This window comes from Silurus meridionalis, chromosome 24 (genome assembly GCF_014805685.1).
Source record: "Silurus meridionalis isolate SWU-2019-XX chromosome 24, ASM1480568v1, whole genome shotgun sequence".
Taxonomy (NCBI): Eukaryota; Metazoa; Chordata; class Actinopteri; order Siluriformes; family Siluridae; genus Silurus; species Silurus meridionalis.
In genome coordinates, this window is record NC_060907.1 from 15222764 (window position 1) to 15240336 (window position 17573).

General features: G+C 37.9%; 1 protein-coding gene across 1 annotated transcript in view; it reads right to left on the reverse strand.

Moving 5' to 3' along the window:
- Positions 1 to 17573, reverse strand: part of rasa3 (RAS p21 protein activator 3) — a 64036-nt gene that overhangs the window by 19524 nt on the left and 26939 nt on the right. The window contains exons 5-11 of the mRNA XM_046838379.1: positions 15226 to 15302; positions 7282 to 7362; positions 7062 to 7134; positions 3304 to 3377; positions 1834 to 1938; positions 1562 to 1718; positions 164 to 312 (exon numbers count right to left, since the gene is read on the reverse strand). Of these exons, the coding sequence (XP_046694335.1) occupies positions 164 to 312; positions 1562 to 1718; positions 1834 to 1938; positions 3304 to 3377; positions 7062 to 7134; positions 7282 to 7362; positions 15226 to 15302 (716 nt within the window). The remainder of the gene's footprint in view (positions 1 to 163; positions 313 to 1561; positions 1719 to 1833; positions 1939 to 3303; positions 3378 to 7061; positions 7135 to 7281; positions 7363 to 15225; positions 15303 to 17573) is intronic.

Below are 17573 nucleotides of genomic sequence, written 5' to 3' on the forward strand. Positions count from 1 at the left end.
CATTTTAGATTGCTATTTGATTCGTATTTTACATTCCACACATTACTGTAGGAGCAATTCAGATTAAACTCAATAATGGCACACAAATAAATGTAAACCCCATATCAAAATTTAAAAATAAGTGTGTGTGTGTGTGTGTGTGTGTGTGTGTGTGTGAACTCACTGTGTGCGGTTAACCTCTGCATTGGCGATTGCACTGACAAAAGGCACGATTTTGCCGTAATGCAGAAAGAGACGAACAAGTGGGACAGCCGCTTCCTGCTTCTCCCGGCATACTTCTCCAAGGACGTGGGCTGCTGATGCTGAGACAGGCTATGGTAACGCACACATGCGTGCCCGCACACACACACACACACACACACACACACACACACACACACACACACACACATATATATATATTAGATTAGATTCGATTCAGCATTATTGTCATTGTGCAGAGTACAAGTACAGAGCCAGTGAAATGCATTTAGCATCTAACCAGAAGTGCAAATAGCAATGTATATAAATAAATAATTATATTGTAAATATATAAATATACATATGTATATACAAGAAATGTATTATGGCAGTGCAAAGGTACAATGTATTACAAATAATAATTTAAAAGGGTACAAAGGTAAAGAAAGTATATATATACTGTATATATATATATATATATATATATATATATATATATATATATATATATATATATATATACACAGTATTCCTCTGTTTATCGCGGTGGTTACGTTCCAAAACAAAAAAACGGACGCCACCCCAAAAATGCTATTTTATGTATACAGTATTGTATACTGTATTAACATTTTACTTCATTTTATAATTAATAATTATATTTATATTAATAAATTGCATTATTTCAACATAAAACAATTATCTATACGTTTTTTTGGTATCGTATATCATATATCATATCATATATCTATATACATATATGTGTATATAAAAATCAAAACAAACCAACATCAATGAAGGTATTAATGTCTATATTTGTACAGTAGATCTGCAAAGGCCTGACATACAATAAACTGATAAACCGATCCAGTCAGCACACAGTCTCTTATTGCAGGCTTGTTACCTTTCCCCATTCCAGGGATACATTTTCTAAATGAATTTTGATTGGTCACTGGAACGAACACCATGAAAAATGGTGTGTAATGGTGAAATATTTTTTAATTCATGTTTAAATTGTACTATTAGATGTATAAGTGCTATTAGAAGACACTACCAACTTCATCATAATTATACAATGGATTGACATGGAGAGCCACATGGCAAAGCAGTTGCTGGACGATTTGGCAATCCAGACTTCTTGTAGATTTGAAAGCACTGAATTTACTGCACTTTTTCTGTCTTCAAAACCAGGTGGGTCCAGTAACAATACAATCCTAACCATATTTCCTATTCTGTGTTCATACAACTATACTTTCTTTTGTGACAATCAATAAAGGGCCTCAAGAAGTTCAAAAAATTGTAAAGTCAAGTCCACCGGATTTGACCTAATGCACCTCTAAACAAATCTAGTTTGCAAAAGTAAACACACACACCGAAGACTCACTTTCATCTGTGCAGACTGCAAAAGCAGATCAGTGAGGTCACTATAGCACTCTGAAGGGAAGACGTGATCCTCTGTGTAAACAATGTTGAGTCTTAAAGAACCCAGTTCATCTGCCTTCACCGACTTGCTGCCGTTATCCCTCGGTTGAAGGAAGTACCTGAAAGACAGAGAGAGATTGGATATTTGCCAGCTCTTAATAATACCTATGAAAAAAGAGAAAGCTGTGTGGCTATAAGATTTTGTGTTCTGATGCTGAGATGGATGAGTAATACCATGCATCATGAATGCCCTCCTGGCCCAAAACCTTCAGTGGCACCCGAACACCACCTAAAAACTCGTCTCCGAACTTCAGGTTACTGGCGTTCCACAGATCCACCCTGGACAAACCAAATCAAAAAGGACAGATCAAACATCATACCATATTTAAGATGAAGATATTTAAGACCATCTTGCACCACAGAACAGGTGAATTCTCAAATTGGATGGTCAGAATGTGTTTTCTGTAAAAGTAGTGCTGATAAATGTTCTAGATGTGAGGCCTATAGTGAAAGTCGAGTGCTCCAGAATTTTTTATTGAAAAATTGTTGATATGGTTGATATGATTGGTACGTTTTCTGTGAGATGATTTGTCTCCAGTGCAGCAAATAACAGCATGTGTAAATAATAAACTGGAACCATTTGCTTTGAACTGGGAAAAATTCACCAATTATCTCATTTATAATCATTTTATGATTTGAAGAAAGATCACTCTTATATGAACACAGTTTCTTTTCTCTCTCTTTTCGATCAATATTTCTGATGAGCATACGACAGTAAACATAAATGCAATTTGTATATGGATATAATGGCATATACTTATATGTACACATGCATGTAGAGATGAAGATTTACGTATGTTTATACACTTATATATATATATATATATATATATATATATATATATATATATATATATATATATATATATATATATATAAATAGGATATTTAGTTATATAATGTCCAACATACATCTGATGGAAATGTTTCTTTTTTTTTGACAAATAGTATATAACTCAGAGGTGAAGTTATAATTTTTCAGCTTTGAGAGTGAAGCAGAATAATTGTTTATCTGTGTTGTAATCTAAGCCAGAACAGGAACTAACTTGTTATGGGGATTCACGTCATATTCAAAGCACTTAAATAAAATACTTAAACAAAATTTAAATAAAATAAGAATATTCAAAATGCTTTATTATATTTCTTATTTAATGCTGGATGTACAATTTATGGACAAAAGTATTGGGACTCCTGACATTTGCAGCCATATGTGATTCTTCCCCAAAACTATTACCACAAAGTTGGTATTTTACAACATTAAATTTTCCTTTATATAAACTAGGAGACCCAACCCTGTTCCAGCAAGACAATGCCTCTGCACAAAGCCAGCTCTGTGAAGATATGGGTTGGAGTGGAAGATCTTGCTTCTATAGAGCTCTGACCTCAACCCCACTGAAGACCTTTGAGATGAATGTGAACGCTGACTGCACCCCAGGCCTCCTCACCTACACCTTCATCAGTACCTGACTTTACTAACACCATTGTGGCTGAATGAATCTCACACTAATCTCTAGTGGAACATCTTCCCAGAAGAGTGGCGGTTATTATAACAGCAAATGAGGACGAAATGCGGAATGGGACGTATAAAAAGCACATATAAATTTTATGGTCAAGTGTCCACATCCTTTATATTCTGTCTCATACCTGAGAGCTAATTTATCCACATCTTCCTCCTCCACGTCAAACTGTCGCTTTGTGTAGTTGAGTGGTCTGGTGATCTGCAAGGACACAGAAATAATAAAGTGTTAGATTCTCATGCAGATGGCACATACTGTATATTACAATGTATTATGTTTGTGTTTTTTGAACGTTTTTGAACGATCCATTTTGCTCAGTCACTATTAAAAATAGGGTTTCTGTGCTTCTGAAATTCCTAGACAAGGGAAGTGTTCTACTTCCTCTCATCTAATTTTAGCCGTGCTGCAATCGGTTTCTTTTCTTAAGAATGATCATTATAACAAATGGTGCTCACAACAGTGGAAACTACAGATTTGTTGAAGTAAAACATTATGTGAAATTGAATTCATTTTCAGGATTATTGTGCAAGTGAACTGAAATTTTCTTTCATATGGTAGTGCACTCATGCGGTACCAGTCACATGTGTGCAATTTATGACTGGGGCTAAAAAGCACTGGTTTGAAAACTTTTTCCGTACATATTTTCATAGCACACCTGTATAAAAGGTCAGTTATGCAGAGCAGAAATAAAAAACAAAACCTGGTATATGTGTGAAACCTCCGACTGACACAGTGACAATAAACTTCTTTGTGTACTGTAACTGACTCGGGCAGAATTTGCATATCAGGTCAGAAATTGAACAGGATGTTGTGGGCCAGGTGATGTACATGTCCGCTTGTTGGGAGGCAGAAAACAGACGAACGGGACAGCACTCAGCTTCATCGTGGCGTTATTCCAGATTGGCCAATGAGGAACGTCTGAGCTGGCAGGAGATGTGTTTCCCTTAATGAAATCCTGCTTGGAAAATCTTAGACTCGTGAGCTGCTGCAGTGTGTTATCACCATGTTCACTATGAAGACCAAGTGATCCAGTGTAGGAAACTGATGCAAAACATTTGATCGAATAGCTTTCATTTGCTAACCTCCTGAATAGCGCTTTAATTTTGTACTTTTTATATGTTGCTTTTGTATGGGATGCGATGAGGAATGGGATGAGCATGTGCCTAATACAAAGCTGTGCATAAATGTATGTAGATACAAATCAACATCAAAATAGAGAAAAGGAAGATTTGGGGTTTGACCATTGCTTATATAGAATGGTAAAAAAACCCTCAAATCCCACCCATATCACTCTCAACCCCATAGCTGCGCAGTTGTATGAATGACATAAACGTAAGTCGCTCTGATTAAGTGCGTCTGCCAAATGAACATGAAATTGTATTATGCGTTTATATAAAAGATTAGAAATCCCAGACTATATTAACCTGACAGGATGTCTTCAGTTTTAATAAAACACACACTTAACAACTGCTGTAAGGAGAAAAGCATTTCAGAGCATACACCATACAGAACCTTGATATGGATGGCCTACAACAGCCAAAGAAATAGACTTTTATCAGCCCAGTTATAGAAAATACACCACCCCCAAACATATTCATCATTACTCTGTTGTATTTTAATATCCTGTACATTGTTTAAAGTAGAAAACTAGAGATCCTAGAACAAGTTCAGCAAATAATGAAGTTCCTCTCATGGTATTACTTAAGTAATTCAGTAAAACCAGTAAATCACTGGCGGCACTGCAACGTTTTGTGATCTGGAATAATTTGCAATTATTTCTAAGAGGAAAAATATGCAGTCTGTCACGTCCGGGATTGCGAAGCAACATCCTGATTACCATTCCACTTTCAAAAGACTAAATCCTCGCAAGGCGCTGTAACATATAAACCACCTAAACCACTACTATAGTGATGAAACAGATGGTTACATGATATGATACACTGCATGGACAAAAGTTTGTGGACACCTGAACATAAGATTCATATGTGCTATTTATTAAACATCCCAATTGGCATTTCCTTGGCTTATAATAACCTCCACTGTCCTGGACAGATGATGAAGATTTTGAAGTGTGCTTGTGGAGATTTATGCTCATTCAGCTACAAGTTGGTTAGTAAACTGTTAGTAAAATCAAGTACTGATGTAGGTGTAGATGAGGAGGTCTGGGGTGCAGTCAGCGTTCACATTTATCCCAAAGGTGTTCAGTAAGGTTGAGGTTGAAGCTCTATAGCAGGCCATTTCAGATTCACTCCAACTCATGTAAAGCATATCTTTCATGGACTTTGTGAAAATTGTACCACATCCAAAGACGTCCAATACCACTGTGTGACACCAAGTTTGTGGTAACCAGAGGTGGAAAGTAACAAATTACATTTACTTGCGTTACTGTAATGGTGTTTTTCTTTGTAATTTTCTTTTTGTACTTTTTAATGTAGTTTTACTTAAACTTAAGTTTACTTAACTGCATTTTTAAAAATAAAAAAATAAAATAAAATAAAGATAAGATAAAGGAGAAAACTACTGCACTGATTGATAGATGGGAGAACAAACGAGCAAAACTCACAAGAATGAAAGATGGAGATGGACAAGACAGACAGCAGTGATACAGACCAGCTAAAAGCGAAATGTTTTTTTGTTGTCATTGCACTTTAATTGGTAAAGTTGGTGTTCCATAAGTTAAAAACAAATAGTTTGAGATTTATAAAAAATGTAGGGGGGTTAAAAAAAGTAACCTGGAAAATTTTACATTTTACTTTTTATCTTTATTTAAAATTTAATTGAAGTAACTGTACTTTTACTTGAGTAGAATATGTATTACTCTATCCACCTCTGGATGTTAACAGACTGGGGAAGAACCACATATGGTTAGAAAAGCGTCCGAATAGCTTTTTTGTCTGAATTATAGTGTGCATTGTTTATTAGTTGTCGTGTAGTTCTTTAATGAAATGTGGGACGACTTGGTTGTAGTGAGCACGTGCTGTGGTTGGTGGTGAGGTATGTGGCACTGCGATGAACTCCGGGCTGTAGGGTTCGGTATGCCTGCGTGGCATGCTTTGTGTGGGAAAGGCTGTGACTGTGAGAGCGATGAGATCAATGGAGTGGATTGTGTATCTTGCAGCAATTGGAATCAATCCTGCCGTTGTCTTCTCTTGTCTGTGCAAGTGTGCCAACGGAGCCATTAGACAGTTTTGTCCAGGATGGTCAACATGAAATAAAGTGGCAGAGAACAAGGACAGGCAAGTCAATACAGAGTTTTCAATATGGCGAGTTTGAGAGGTTATCGTTTCCAGCCCTCCTCTCACGGGACTTTAAACATCAACAACTCTGCTGGGGTTTCTCTGAAAGCAGTGTGTGGGGTGTGGACATGTCCTCCTTCCGTTTTGATCCTCATACTTGCACTTGTGTTCTGTTTTTTTTTTTTTTCCCCAGCAGTCAACCACATCTAATCACTTCTCACAATCTGCATTCAGTTAGTCTGTAAACGATGCGTAGACATGTTTTCGAGAGGTCACGAGGGTGTGGACGCTCGTCAAGCGGAAAACCACAAACTGTAAGCTTCAACCTTGAACACTGCGACTGCGATTAATACAAAGAATCTTAAATGGGAAGTGTTTCATCCAACAATGTTCACAAATGCATAACAAATACCAGCACCGAGCTGTGTGTGATCAGCTTTTACAGATTCGATCCAAAGTTTTTATGTTGTAAAAATAAGTCAAATTCAAAAGTATGCGCCGTGCATTAAATCTCAGGCTTCATTTAACATTAGTGTAATAATTATAGTCCACAGAATGGTTCTACCGGGTAATGTTTACGCAGGAAGAATTACATTCAGAGATGGTGAATTTATGAATCTCGAAATCTCATCTGCATTATTTTTTCTACCTCAAAGTAGAAGACTTCGTCATACTGAGGGTTGTTGGTTTTCCGCTTGACCTTGGTCTTTTTGGCTTCCGATCTGTTCAGGATGACAAAGACAGGAAAGAAGAGAGAGAGAAAACGTTTGAAATTCTGACAAGACATTGACAGAAACTTTTATTTTTACGATATATGCTACTACAAAAATATGAGAAGGTTGTTGTTCTGGTGTTGTGGTGGATTTTACCTGGATGGCCCTTGCAAGGACACTGCAGCGTAAGGATCACACTGTCCATTAACAATTGGCAAGTCTTGGCACTCAAGCACTCTGGGAAAACAATAAACAATAATCAGGATCATTAGGATTAGTATATTAAAGACAAACAAGTCTTGGTTTAAACCTGCCCTCTTTTACATTTACATTTAGGGCATTTGTTAGACGTCCTTATCTAGAGCGACCAGAGCGACATGTATCTCATTCATACAGCTGAGCAGCTATGGGGTTAAGGGCCTTGCTCAGGGGTCCAGGAGTAGCAGCCTGGTAATGCCTGAACCATTGAGCATTGACTTCTCCGAGTGTAAGTTTCCAGTCTTAGCTCAAAGCGAATACAGTTACTAAATGGAAAGAACAATATGATCAAACCTCTTTTTTAAACCTAATACCGTCAGATCTACAGCACTGATGACTAAATTACAGTTACGATTACCAGCACAAAGACAGCTTTTAACATTTAAATAACATTTGAGTTATTTGAAATTGTGTCATCTAATTACCGCTTTATCTGTGTAAAGCTGGTCTGAGACAAAAAGCTCTACGCAAATAAAAAGGAATTGAAATTGAATTAACGCAGGCCTTGAACCCCCCTCCCTGAGCCTTGGATCATTGGTAACAGGACCCACAGAAAGAACTACTTTTTCATTTTTATTTCCATTTTATTGTTTCATGCACTGAGCATGATTCAGTCGCAGTTTTTTTATGCATCGATAGAATTAAGCTCCCACTGATTACGCATTATGGTAGGTTGAGACTCATTTTCGTTATATAATGTAACAAATAAATTAATAATTAAACCGTATAATATGTATAATAGTTATATGATATGCAAGTTGAAACCTGAGGAGGTCCACGATGAGGTCCGGAGCACTTGAATAGCAGGTGAATCACAAACATTTGGAAAATGATTCATTTTCTTAAAAGAACTGTGATGCCATGGCAGTGTATTTTAAAAACACCAAAAAATGGTGTGAATTATGAGGAAAAACCTTTGCTTGATGAAGTTGCATATTATACAGAAGGGTTTTCCACATTGGAAGACATTACACATTATGAAAACACAACGATCAGGTCCAGGCAATATATATAAAAATGAAGTAAGCAAATATTAGGTAAATTATTAAGATAAGCTAAATCTTTTTTTTTTTACCCCACTGTCATTTAAATAAATCGACTATCAGCCACTATTTAAGTTTACCTGCATAATAAAATATGGAGCAATTCCAAATCAACCAGAGTATAGGATATAAAGCTTTTAATAATCCCATCCTAAATAACCACCACATGACAGTGCAACAGTTCATGCATAAAGTTATCTTATGTAAAAACCAACATCATTTATCTGCACCAACCCCTGTGATCTAATGTAAAAACATCAAATGCAGCCTCGATTTCAAATTTCCTCAATTCCAAAATTTCTCAATTTCCTCAAATATACAAATGTACTGGTACCAAACTGTTACCACAAAGTTGAAGGCACATAATTGTATAGGAAGTTTTTGGATGCTGCAGCATGAAATTTTACCTTCACTTGAACAAGGAGACCCAAACCCAAACCCATGTTCCAGACAATGCCCCTGTACACAAAGCCTGACCTGTACTCTATTGAACACCTATAGAATAAACTGGAACACTGCACTCCAGGCCTCCTTACATCAGCTTGTGGCTGAATTACCATAAATCTCCATAAGCACACTTCAAAATCTAATGGAACATCTTCCCAGGAGAGTTGAGGTTATTATAACAGCAAATGGAGAATAAATGTGGAATGGGATGTTCAAAAAGTACATACCAATCTTTAGTCAGGTGTGGAACCGCAGACAATTGGGTGTGCTTATTTATCTATGAAGCTCTTTATATTTTGAATATATATTATATTTATATATTATATTTTAACTAGCCAGGCACAATCTCTGTGCACTGGACTGGTTTCCATCTAACCCTTCACCTCCTCAGATCTGCTACAGGGGTAACTCTACACCAGCTTCTGCAACATGGCTACTTTCTGTTTAGTCCATCAACACCAAACCTATCCAGACTCTCATCTCAATCCATACTCAAAATGAAACTATAACTAGCTCCATCCCAGGAGGTGTCGTGGCTAAAATATTATTTTTCACGTTCATTCGAATTGGATGTAGTCTGTGCTACCTGGTGAAAAACACTGGTCCCAAAAATCACCAAGTACCGAATGAGCACCCGTTATTAAAATCTGAGCCTCACAAAAGCTTAGATGCCATTCCGAAACCTTTTGTATCCAAAAAGTCAAAAACCGCAGCCTCAAACAATGGAAAAATGGTTATTCTGTCTGATGAGTCCATTTTTACCATCTGGACATATTTATGTTTGGAAGAAGACAATGAATGCCTTTAACAAAAAAACTCCTAACGATCATAGACGATCCATAGCACTATGAGCGGCCATGCTGTGGAAATCCTAAGGGTCTAGTGATTACTTTGCACGCTTTTATAACACTCAATCGAATAAATTTGACGTTATTGTATGACACCAGATGCATCCACACTCTTTCCTAATGATAATTTCCCAGGTTCATCAATCCCCAACCCATACTGCTAAAATGATTGGTTTGATGAACAACAGAATGATACCAGCTGCTTTGCATGGCTCCTAAATCACCAGATTAAAACAGGAAGATTTTCTTCATTAAGGATCACAAACACCCTGCATATGAGGGTCCACAAGGCATTCCAGACTTGTATAACAGCATTCCAAGTAAGATTAAAGATGTCCTGGAGGCAAAAGATGGTCTTGCGCATTAACAGTTTTTTTTACTGTAGGTTGCTGTCATTTTTTTTTCTTCACCACCTGCACATGCTAATCCGGAACTCAGCACCACACAACCATGCTTTAGTATTTAATGATCCTATATTATACAGTATATATAAATAAGGTCAAGCTGAGGATGTTAAAATCAGCACTGAAAGGCAAAAACATCTCAATTAGATTATCGATATAATTTGGAATGTTTGGAAATTACACACAGGACAGTAATGCAATTGTGCAACTAAAACTTTTAAAGATGTAGTCCTTAAGTGAAATTCCGAAAGATTGGAGTCATGAGAAAACACGGACCCCGGAGACCTCACCATGAGGAACTTTTCCTGCAAAACATTTGATCAATTTATCAAATACCAATGATATGAATGCATCCTTAATGATTGTACAGATGTTGACATGGTCGCATATGAGCTTAGTAAAAAAAAATACAACTCACATCACCTTGGTGACCCAAATGGTTTTTTTTTTTGCTAATAATTCAATTACTGAAAAATATCTAAGAGATGCTGACAATTCTGAAGAGCAAGACGAATCACAGATTTGTCACTCTGTTTATTTTTGAACGCTGTTGCCTGGGCAGCAACCAGTGATCTGGAACTAATCAGATTTCATTTCACTCAGTTTCCCAACGAAATTGCAGTAGATCCAGAAGGCTTTAAGCAACTTAGGAAAGCTGGATTCAACACTAGGTTGGATTGAAACATGAGCAATTCTGCAGGGTAAATCAGTATTCTATTTGTTTTTGGTTTTTATATCTGAAAGGATGCTCAATAAGTACACAATATTTACACAAAAGTTTGTGGACACCTGACCATAAGATTGGTATGTGCTTTTTGAGCATCCCACTCCCCATTTGCTGTTCTTAGAAACTCCACTCTTCTGGGAAGATGTTCCACTAGATTTTGGAGTGCGCTTATGGGGATTTGGGCTCATTAAGTCACTTGACTAAAGGTGTTGTAAAATCAGTACTGATGTAGGTGAGGTGACATGCAGTCAGTGTTTTAATTAATCCTAAAGGTGTTCAATAGGGTTGAGGTCAGAGCTTTATAGCAGGAGATCTTCCACTGCAACCCATGTAAAGCATATCTTCACGGAACTCACTTTGTGCACAGGGGCATTGTCATGGTGGAACAGGATTTGGTCTCCTAGTTTAAGGTCTCTGAGTTTAAATTAAATTCTACCACATAAATAGACATCCTATACAATTGTGTGCCTTGAAATCTGTGGTAACAGTTTGGAAAAGAACCACATATAGCTGATGTCTCAATACTTTTTTAACTTTAAAGTGTATGTCTGCATATTAACCAAAAACCCCCATTAATAACTATGTAGTTTACTGGTTTCACATCAGACATTAATGCTAGCTTTAGGAATCACCTTCTGACCTAAACGTTATCCATTTTTAAAAAAACAGGATGATAAAAGATCCTTAAATTTAGGGAAGATGCCCTTATCCAGAGCGACTTAAAACCGAGCAATTGAGAGTAATAAGCCTTGCTTAAGGAGACAGCAGCGGTAAGTGCTGGGATTTAAACTCATGAACTTCTGGTTTAATGTCAAAAGCCTTAACCACTGAGCTACTACCCTCCTTTCCATCTGGTCCATTGCAACTTATCATGCTGTTATTGTAAAAGGTGAATAGGCTTCATATTCCTATATTTATCTGCTGCCATATGGTAAATGTTGGGATGTGGTAGTTTAGGGGAAGTTCAAGCTGCCACTGTTGGGTCCTTGAGCAAGGCCCTTTACCCTCAAATGCTCAGGTATATATATAAAATGCCATAAATGTAAGTCGCTCTGGATAAGGGTGTCTGCCAAATGCCATAAATATAAATGTCACGTGTATGCATGCCACCAAACATTGCTATCAAGTGTTCATTCGTTTCCTGTGTCATCAAGCACATCTGGTATGATAACGGCTTTCAGTATGCAAAAAACACACAGCTACATATTACCCAAATGTCGATCGAAAATGCTTTGCATTTGGTTTCACTGGATGCAGATTAAGTAATAAAGCTCAAAGCTTTTGTCTATATAATTAGTATTAGTATGATTATTATGAATTGATTTCCCTACAGTAAAAATGTTCAGTAAAATGTTGGTTTCTAGGTAACATGGTGATGTCACAGCTCCCGGGTCCCTGGTTCGATCCTAAGCTGGAGTTGTCTGAGTCTTACCGTATTCATGCTCATAACTGTCTATGTGAAATTACTAAAAGTATGAACATGTGTGTATGGACTGACATTCCATCCATGATTTATTTTCAACTAATACCGGAAGTTCCTGAATTAATAAAGATCTATGAATGACGTATAGCTTTCAAATTGTGCATTAGCTTTAAACACTAATCATACTGTATTTATATTCATGGTATTTGACAGATACCCTTATCCAGAGCAAACTATACTTAACTCATTCAAACAACTGCACTTCTATTGGGTTTATGGACCTTATTCAGGAGCCCAGAAGCGGCAGGTCAGTGTGGCTGGGACTTGAACTCAGGATCTTTGGATCCCAATACCTTAACCATAACGCTACCACTTCCCTTAATTTACACAACCAAAAAAAAATCAGAAAACTGAAAACATAACAATGAGAAAAACAACAGATTGTGTCTCTATCAGTTTCGTTTCCTTTACCACTGGGTTTCAGACCCTACAGTGTTAACAGCTTAGTAATAAAGGAACTGAAAAACACTCAAAGTAATCGAGTGCTCGACGGATTAATAAGATACAAGCCACAGAAAGTGTGATATACGTGCTACGTTTTGAGTATGTGCACTGATACATGCGTCAGCAACGGAAAAGCGCAGCTCCACACCACACTATTTAACGTGTTGGTGTGTCGGATCATTAAAAGTAACCCGGTGTACACAAGTGACTAATCCAGAACCCATTACTGCATCGTGTCATTTCCCAAAAATAAACGATAATTTCATGTTTTTCAGATCGAAGCTGAACTGTACTCGTTTGGAACACGACTAACACTGACACTGACTGACTGTTACTGTGTCTGACACAAAGCCACGTCCGGCTGCCCGGCCTATATTACACACACACACACACACTCAGTGACTCAGCATTCGTTCCTACTCTAGCATTATTCATACTCATTTAGACAATAACACACACACACACACACCTTCTGCATTAATGTCGTAATATTTCTCTTCCTGGCTTTCTCTCTTCCACACACACACATTACCACAGTGATCATTCACAGGACACAATGGACCAGTTTTTGGAAAAATGTACAGGTCATTCCAAGCCATTACAGAAGGCCATTAAACTTATTGGTGTACTTTGTTCATCCAGGCATAGCATGACCCTTTCGTGGTTCTACTCAGGTGTGTTAAAATGTACAGGCTGTGGGTGAGTGTGAGGAGTGTTTGAATATGTGTAACGAGGCAGCACTTCCTGAGTGCTAAGCCTGTTTGTGTAATACACGGCTGACCTGGTGCCTCAGCAGACCTTAAATACACCCTGACATACAACAATCCCTGAGTGCTGCCAACACTGAGAGCGAAAACACAATATGTACACTAACCATCTACTTTAAAAGGAACACCTCTACATGTACCTGCTCATTCACAGTATCCAATCCTGTGGCTACAGACCAAAAAATTACCATATGGTCATTTAATCTAAAATTTTACAGTTTGTGTGAATCTGTACCCATTGTTACCTCAGATTCATTTTCTTGGATGACTGCAACCTGATTAGATTGATCAACAATCTACAGGTTGTTTTCTGCGATGCTTTTCTGCTCACCACATTTGTAAAGAGTAATTATTTGTGGTACCATTGCTTACAGTGACAGCATTTCGCAGAGACCCTTAGAAAGTCAAGATCGATTTAGTATATAATTTATACAACAACAAAAAGTTGAGGGACAAGGGCCTTGTTTAAGGGCCCAGCATTGGCAGAGTGAAGATCTGGGATTTGAACTCTGATAACCTTCTGATTGAAAAAAGTCAAACTTACACACTGAGCCACGACTTTTCCAAGCTTTCGATTTTGAATCTTGAATTGGTCAGCTCAAAACCTTCTCCTGTTAACGCTTCCAGCTAATTAGTTAATAGATACCTACTAAGTGCTACTCTAATATTTAGTTTGAAAAATCCCAATACATCTTAAATACTCAAGTAAAATTATCGGTAAAATCCACTATCGGTCCTCTAATATTTACACACTTTATTACGTATTTTGTTGGGCTCATTGGATAACTGTCTCGAAAAGGAGGTAATTGCATATATTTTGCATATGCTATGGTTGAAGGAGTTGGCGGTGGAAGCTTAGTGGTTAAGGCGATAGGCTTTTGATAAGCAGGTCGAGAGTTCAAATCCCAGCTCCACCAAGCTACTGCTCCTTGAGTTCAGTATAAATTGATAATTCTAAGTCCCTCTGGATATTAACATCTGAGCAAATGCCATAAATGTAAATGTTGAAGAGCATCAAAATCATACAAAGGCTCCAATTCCCATGAGACCAATTCATGTTCCCAAAACACATGATCTGCCAGTTATTGCACACAAATCCTCGCCTTTAACTGAGCTATGTTTCACAATGGCAAAGAAAACAGGTTCTAAAAATAAATGTGGAGAAAGACAAAGTAACACTCTTCCTCAGAAAATGCTGTTTATTTTCGCATTCCATTTTGCCCTAAACAAATAGAAAAGTAGAAACATAAGGCAACGCTTTGTCTCTGACTGGAATGTAGCCCGCTAACGTTTTTGTAGATCTAAAGCACGCCTGCAAATCTCTGATAAAACAGCTCTCTGAGGTCTACATTTAGCACTGATAGAGCTTAATGAACCCGGAGTCTGCGAAAAACGCAATGCAGAATGAATGCATGAAAAAAACCTGAGTCAGAATCGTTTTTTTTTACAATAAGCAGCGACTAGCAGAACTGGAATATTATAAAGAGAACAAACTGCAGCAGTGACCCATTTCTTTCAAAATTCTGCAGAACAAGTAAAAACGCAGCCCTTTCACAACTCCGAACCTCCTCTGAACGGTATTGGGTTTCCGACATGAGCAGTCAGGTAATTGTGACGTTCGCAGTGTCTCTATTGGCTAGCCGAGGGTGTGAATGGAGCGCGGGGATTGGCTGACTCACCGGGTTGCCAGCTTGTGGCAGACGACTCCGCTGTCTGTGATGACCTCGCTCAGACGCAGCTCCAAGTGAACCTTTCCCTGTGGAGGATGGGATGGCGTTACCATGGAGACACACACCACCCGATGAGAAAAAAAAGTGAATGAGAGAAAGAAGTGGATCTCAAAGTGTGTGTGTGTGTGTGTGTGTGTGTGTGTGTGTTTGTGTGCGAGAGAAGGAGAGACAGAGAGAAGGTATGTGGAGTATTTTGCAGTTGCTTCATCATTACAAGAATGAAAGAATGTGATTTTTTTTATTGTTTAGTTTTTTATTTATGAAGTGCAATTCGGTTTGAGTACAATTGTTATTTTTTCTATAGCGGATCATATTTGGAGAATGAAATGTTATTATGTCACTGACTTATGTGAGTATAAACGTCCTAATTATATTTATGTGTGTGTCTGAGTGTGTGTTTGTGTGAAACCCCTTTGAGAGCTGCAATGTCAAACTCCAGCCGACATCATCAACATGCAAATGAGACTTGACAAGCATCTGGAGACTCTTTCTCTTTACACACACACACACACACACACACACACACACACACACACACACACACACACACACACACACACACACAACAATGTGCTCTCTATGATTGGGGAAAGATGCTCCATCTTTCCTCTCCATTTCAGACTATTCCTTTCTTTCTCTCTCTCGTCTCTCTTTCTCTCTCTCTCACACACACACACACACACACACACACACACACACACACACACACACACACACATTCACACACTTCCTTTCTTCACAGTCACAAATGAATACAACTGTGTTACTGGAGATCCGCTTTAGGGCAAATCTAGCCTTCTGAATAATACAGATGTTTCTTCGGGCTGAAGAGAGAATGTGTGTGTGTGTGTGTGTGTGTGTGTGTGTGTGTGTGTGTGTGTGTGTGTGCAAAATTCAGAAGTCAGGGTTCCTTCAAGTGCTCAGGGGAGTGAACTTTTTAGGTCAAATGCGAATCTCATTAAGAAAAAAATGTCTGTTTGTGGTGAATACACTTCATCGGTCCGCCCTACATTGCATACACACACACACACACACACACACACACACACACACACACACACACACTTAATTTTTATAGGTGCACCATTGAACAGTGAATGAGTAAAGCGCTGAGTATGACTCATTCATGCAGTCGCTGTCTAATCACTCTGCTGTAGAATCTCAATGAAAGCAAAAACCGAGCTGCGTTGAACTGCTGATCTACTTAAAAGTTCATATACAGTTTTGTAGAAGGATTGTGCTCGATTCACACAGACTGCAAGACTGTGCATTATGGTATGTGAGCTCATCTCACATGACCGAGCTTGACCACTTCCCTGACACAAATATTTACGTTATTTACTTTATAGTTTAAGAGCTTGTGAGCTCCAGGATTACACTGAACCTGAATTACTTCCTGAACTTACTTACTTAACCTGAATTATGGCACTTTAGACAAATATAATTGTGAATAAATAAAAGATTTAGACTAGCAAGATGTTACAGGACCCCTATGTATAATTTAACATTACTGCATATACAGTATATGGAACAATGACACGTTGTTTTAGATTTAATATGCGCTATATGGACAAGTATTGGGACACCTGACTCTTCTTCACCAAACTGTTACTGCAAAGTTAGAGGCACACACTTGTACAGGATCTTTGCATGTGGTAGCTCATTGGGGATAAATACACATAACTCACTAATATTTAAATGTTTGGTCGTATAATTCTTAAATTCTGTATGGCTGCTTTGAAACAATGGCCATATAGAACTATATAGAATAAATAGTTCTGTAGTTCTATATTTTCTATATAGTTCTATATTTTCTATAAATATAGCTCCATGAAGATATACTTTACATGGCTTGGAGTGGAAGATCTCCTGCTATAGAGCTCTGACCTCAACCCTACTGAACAACTTTGGGATGAATTGAAGTGCTGACTGCACCCCAGATCTTCTCACCTACCCTACGTGAGAGGAAGTGGTAGCTCAGTGGTTAAGGTCCTGGGTTACTGCTCAGAAGGTCAGAGATTCAAGCCCCGGTATTGCCAAGCTGCCACTCTCAACCCTATATGCTCCAGACCCTGTGCTCTAAACTCAGCTTCCTAATATCACTGGGATGTGACAAGTATAAAGCACCTTTCTGTTCTCCTTTACCTGAATTTACTTTGTAACACCCTTGTAGCTGAATTTGCATCTCCAAAATCTCCATAACCACACTCCAAAATCTAGTGGAACATCTTTCCAGAAGACTGGAAGTTATTATAAGAGCAAATGGAGATTAAATGTGGGATGGGATGTTCAAAAAG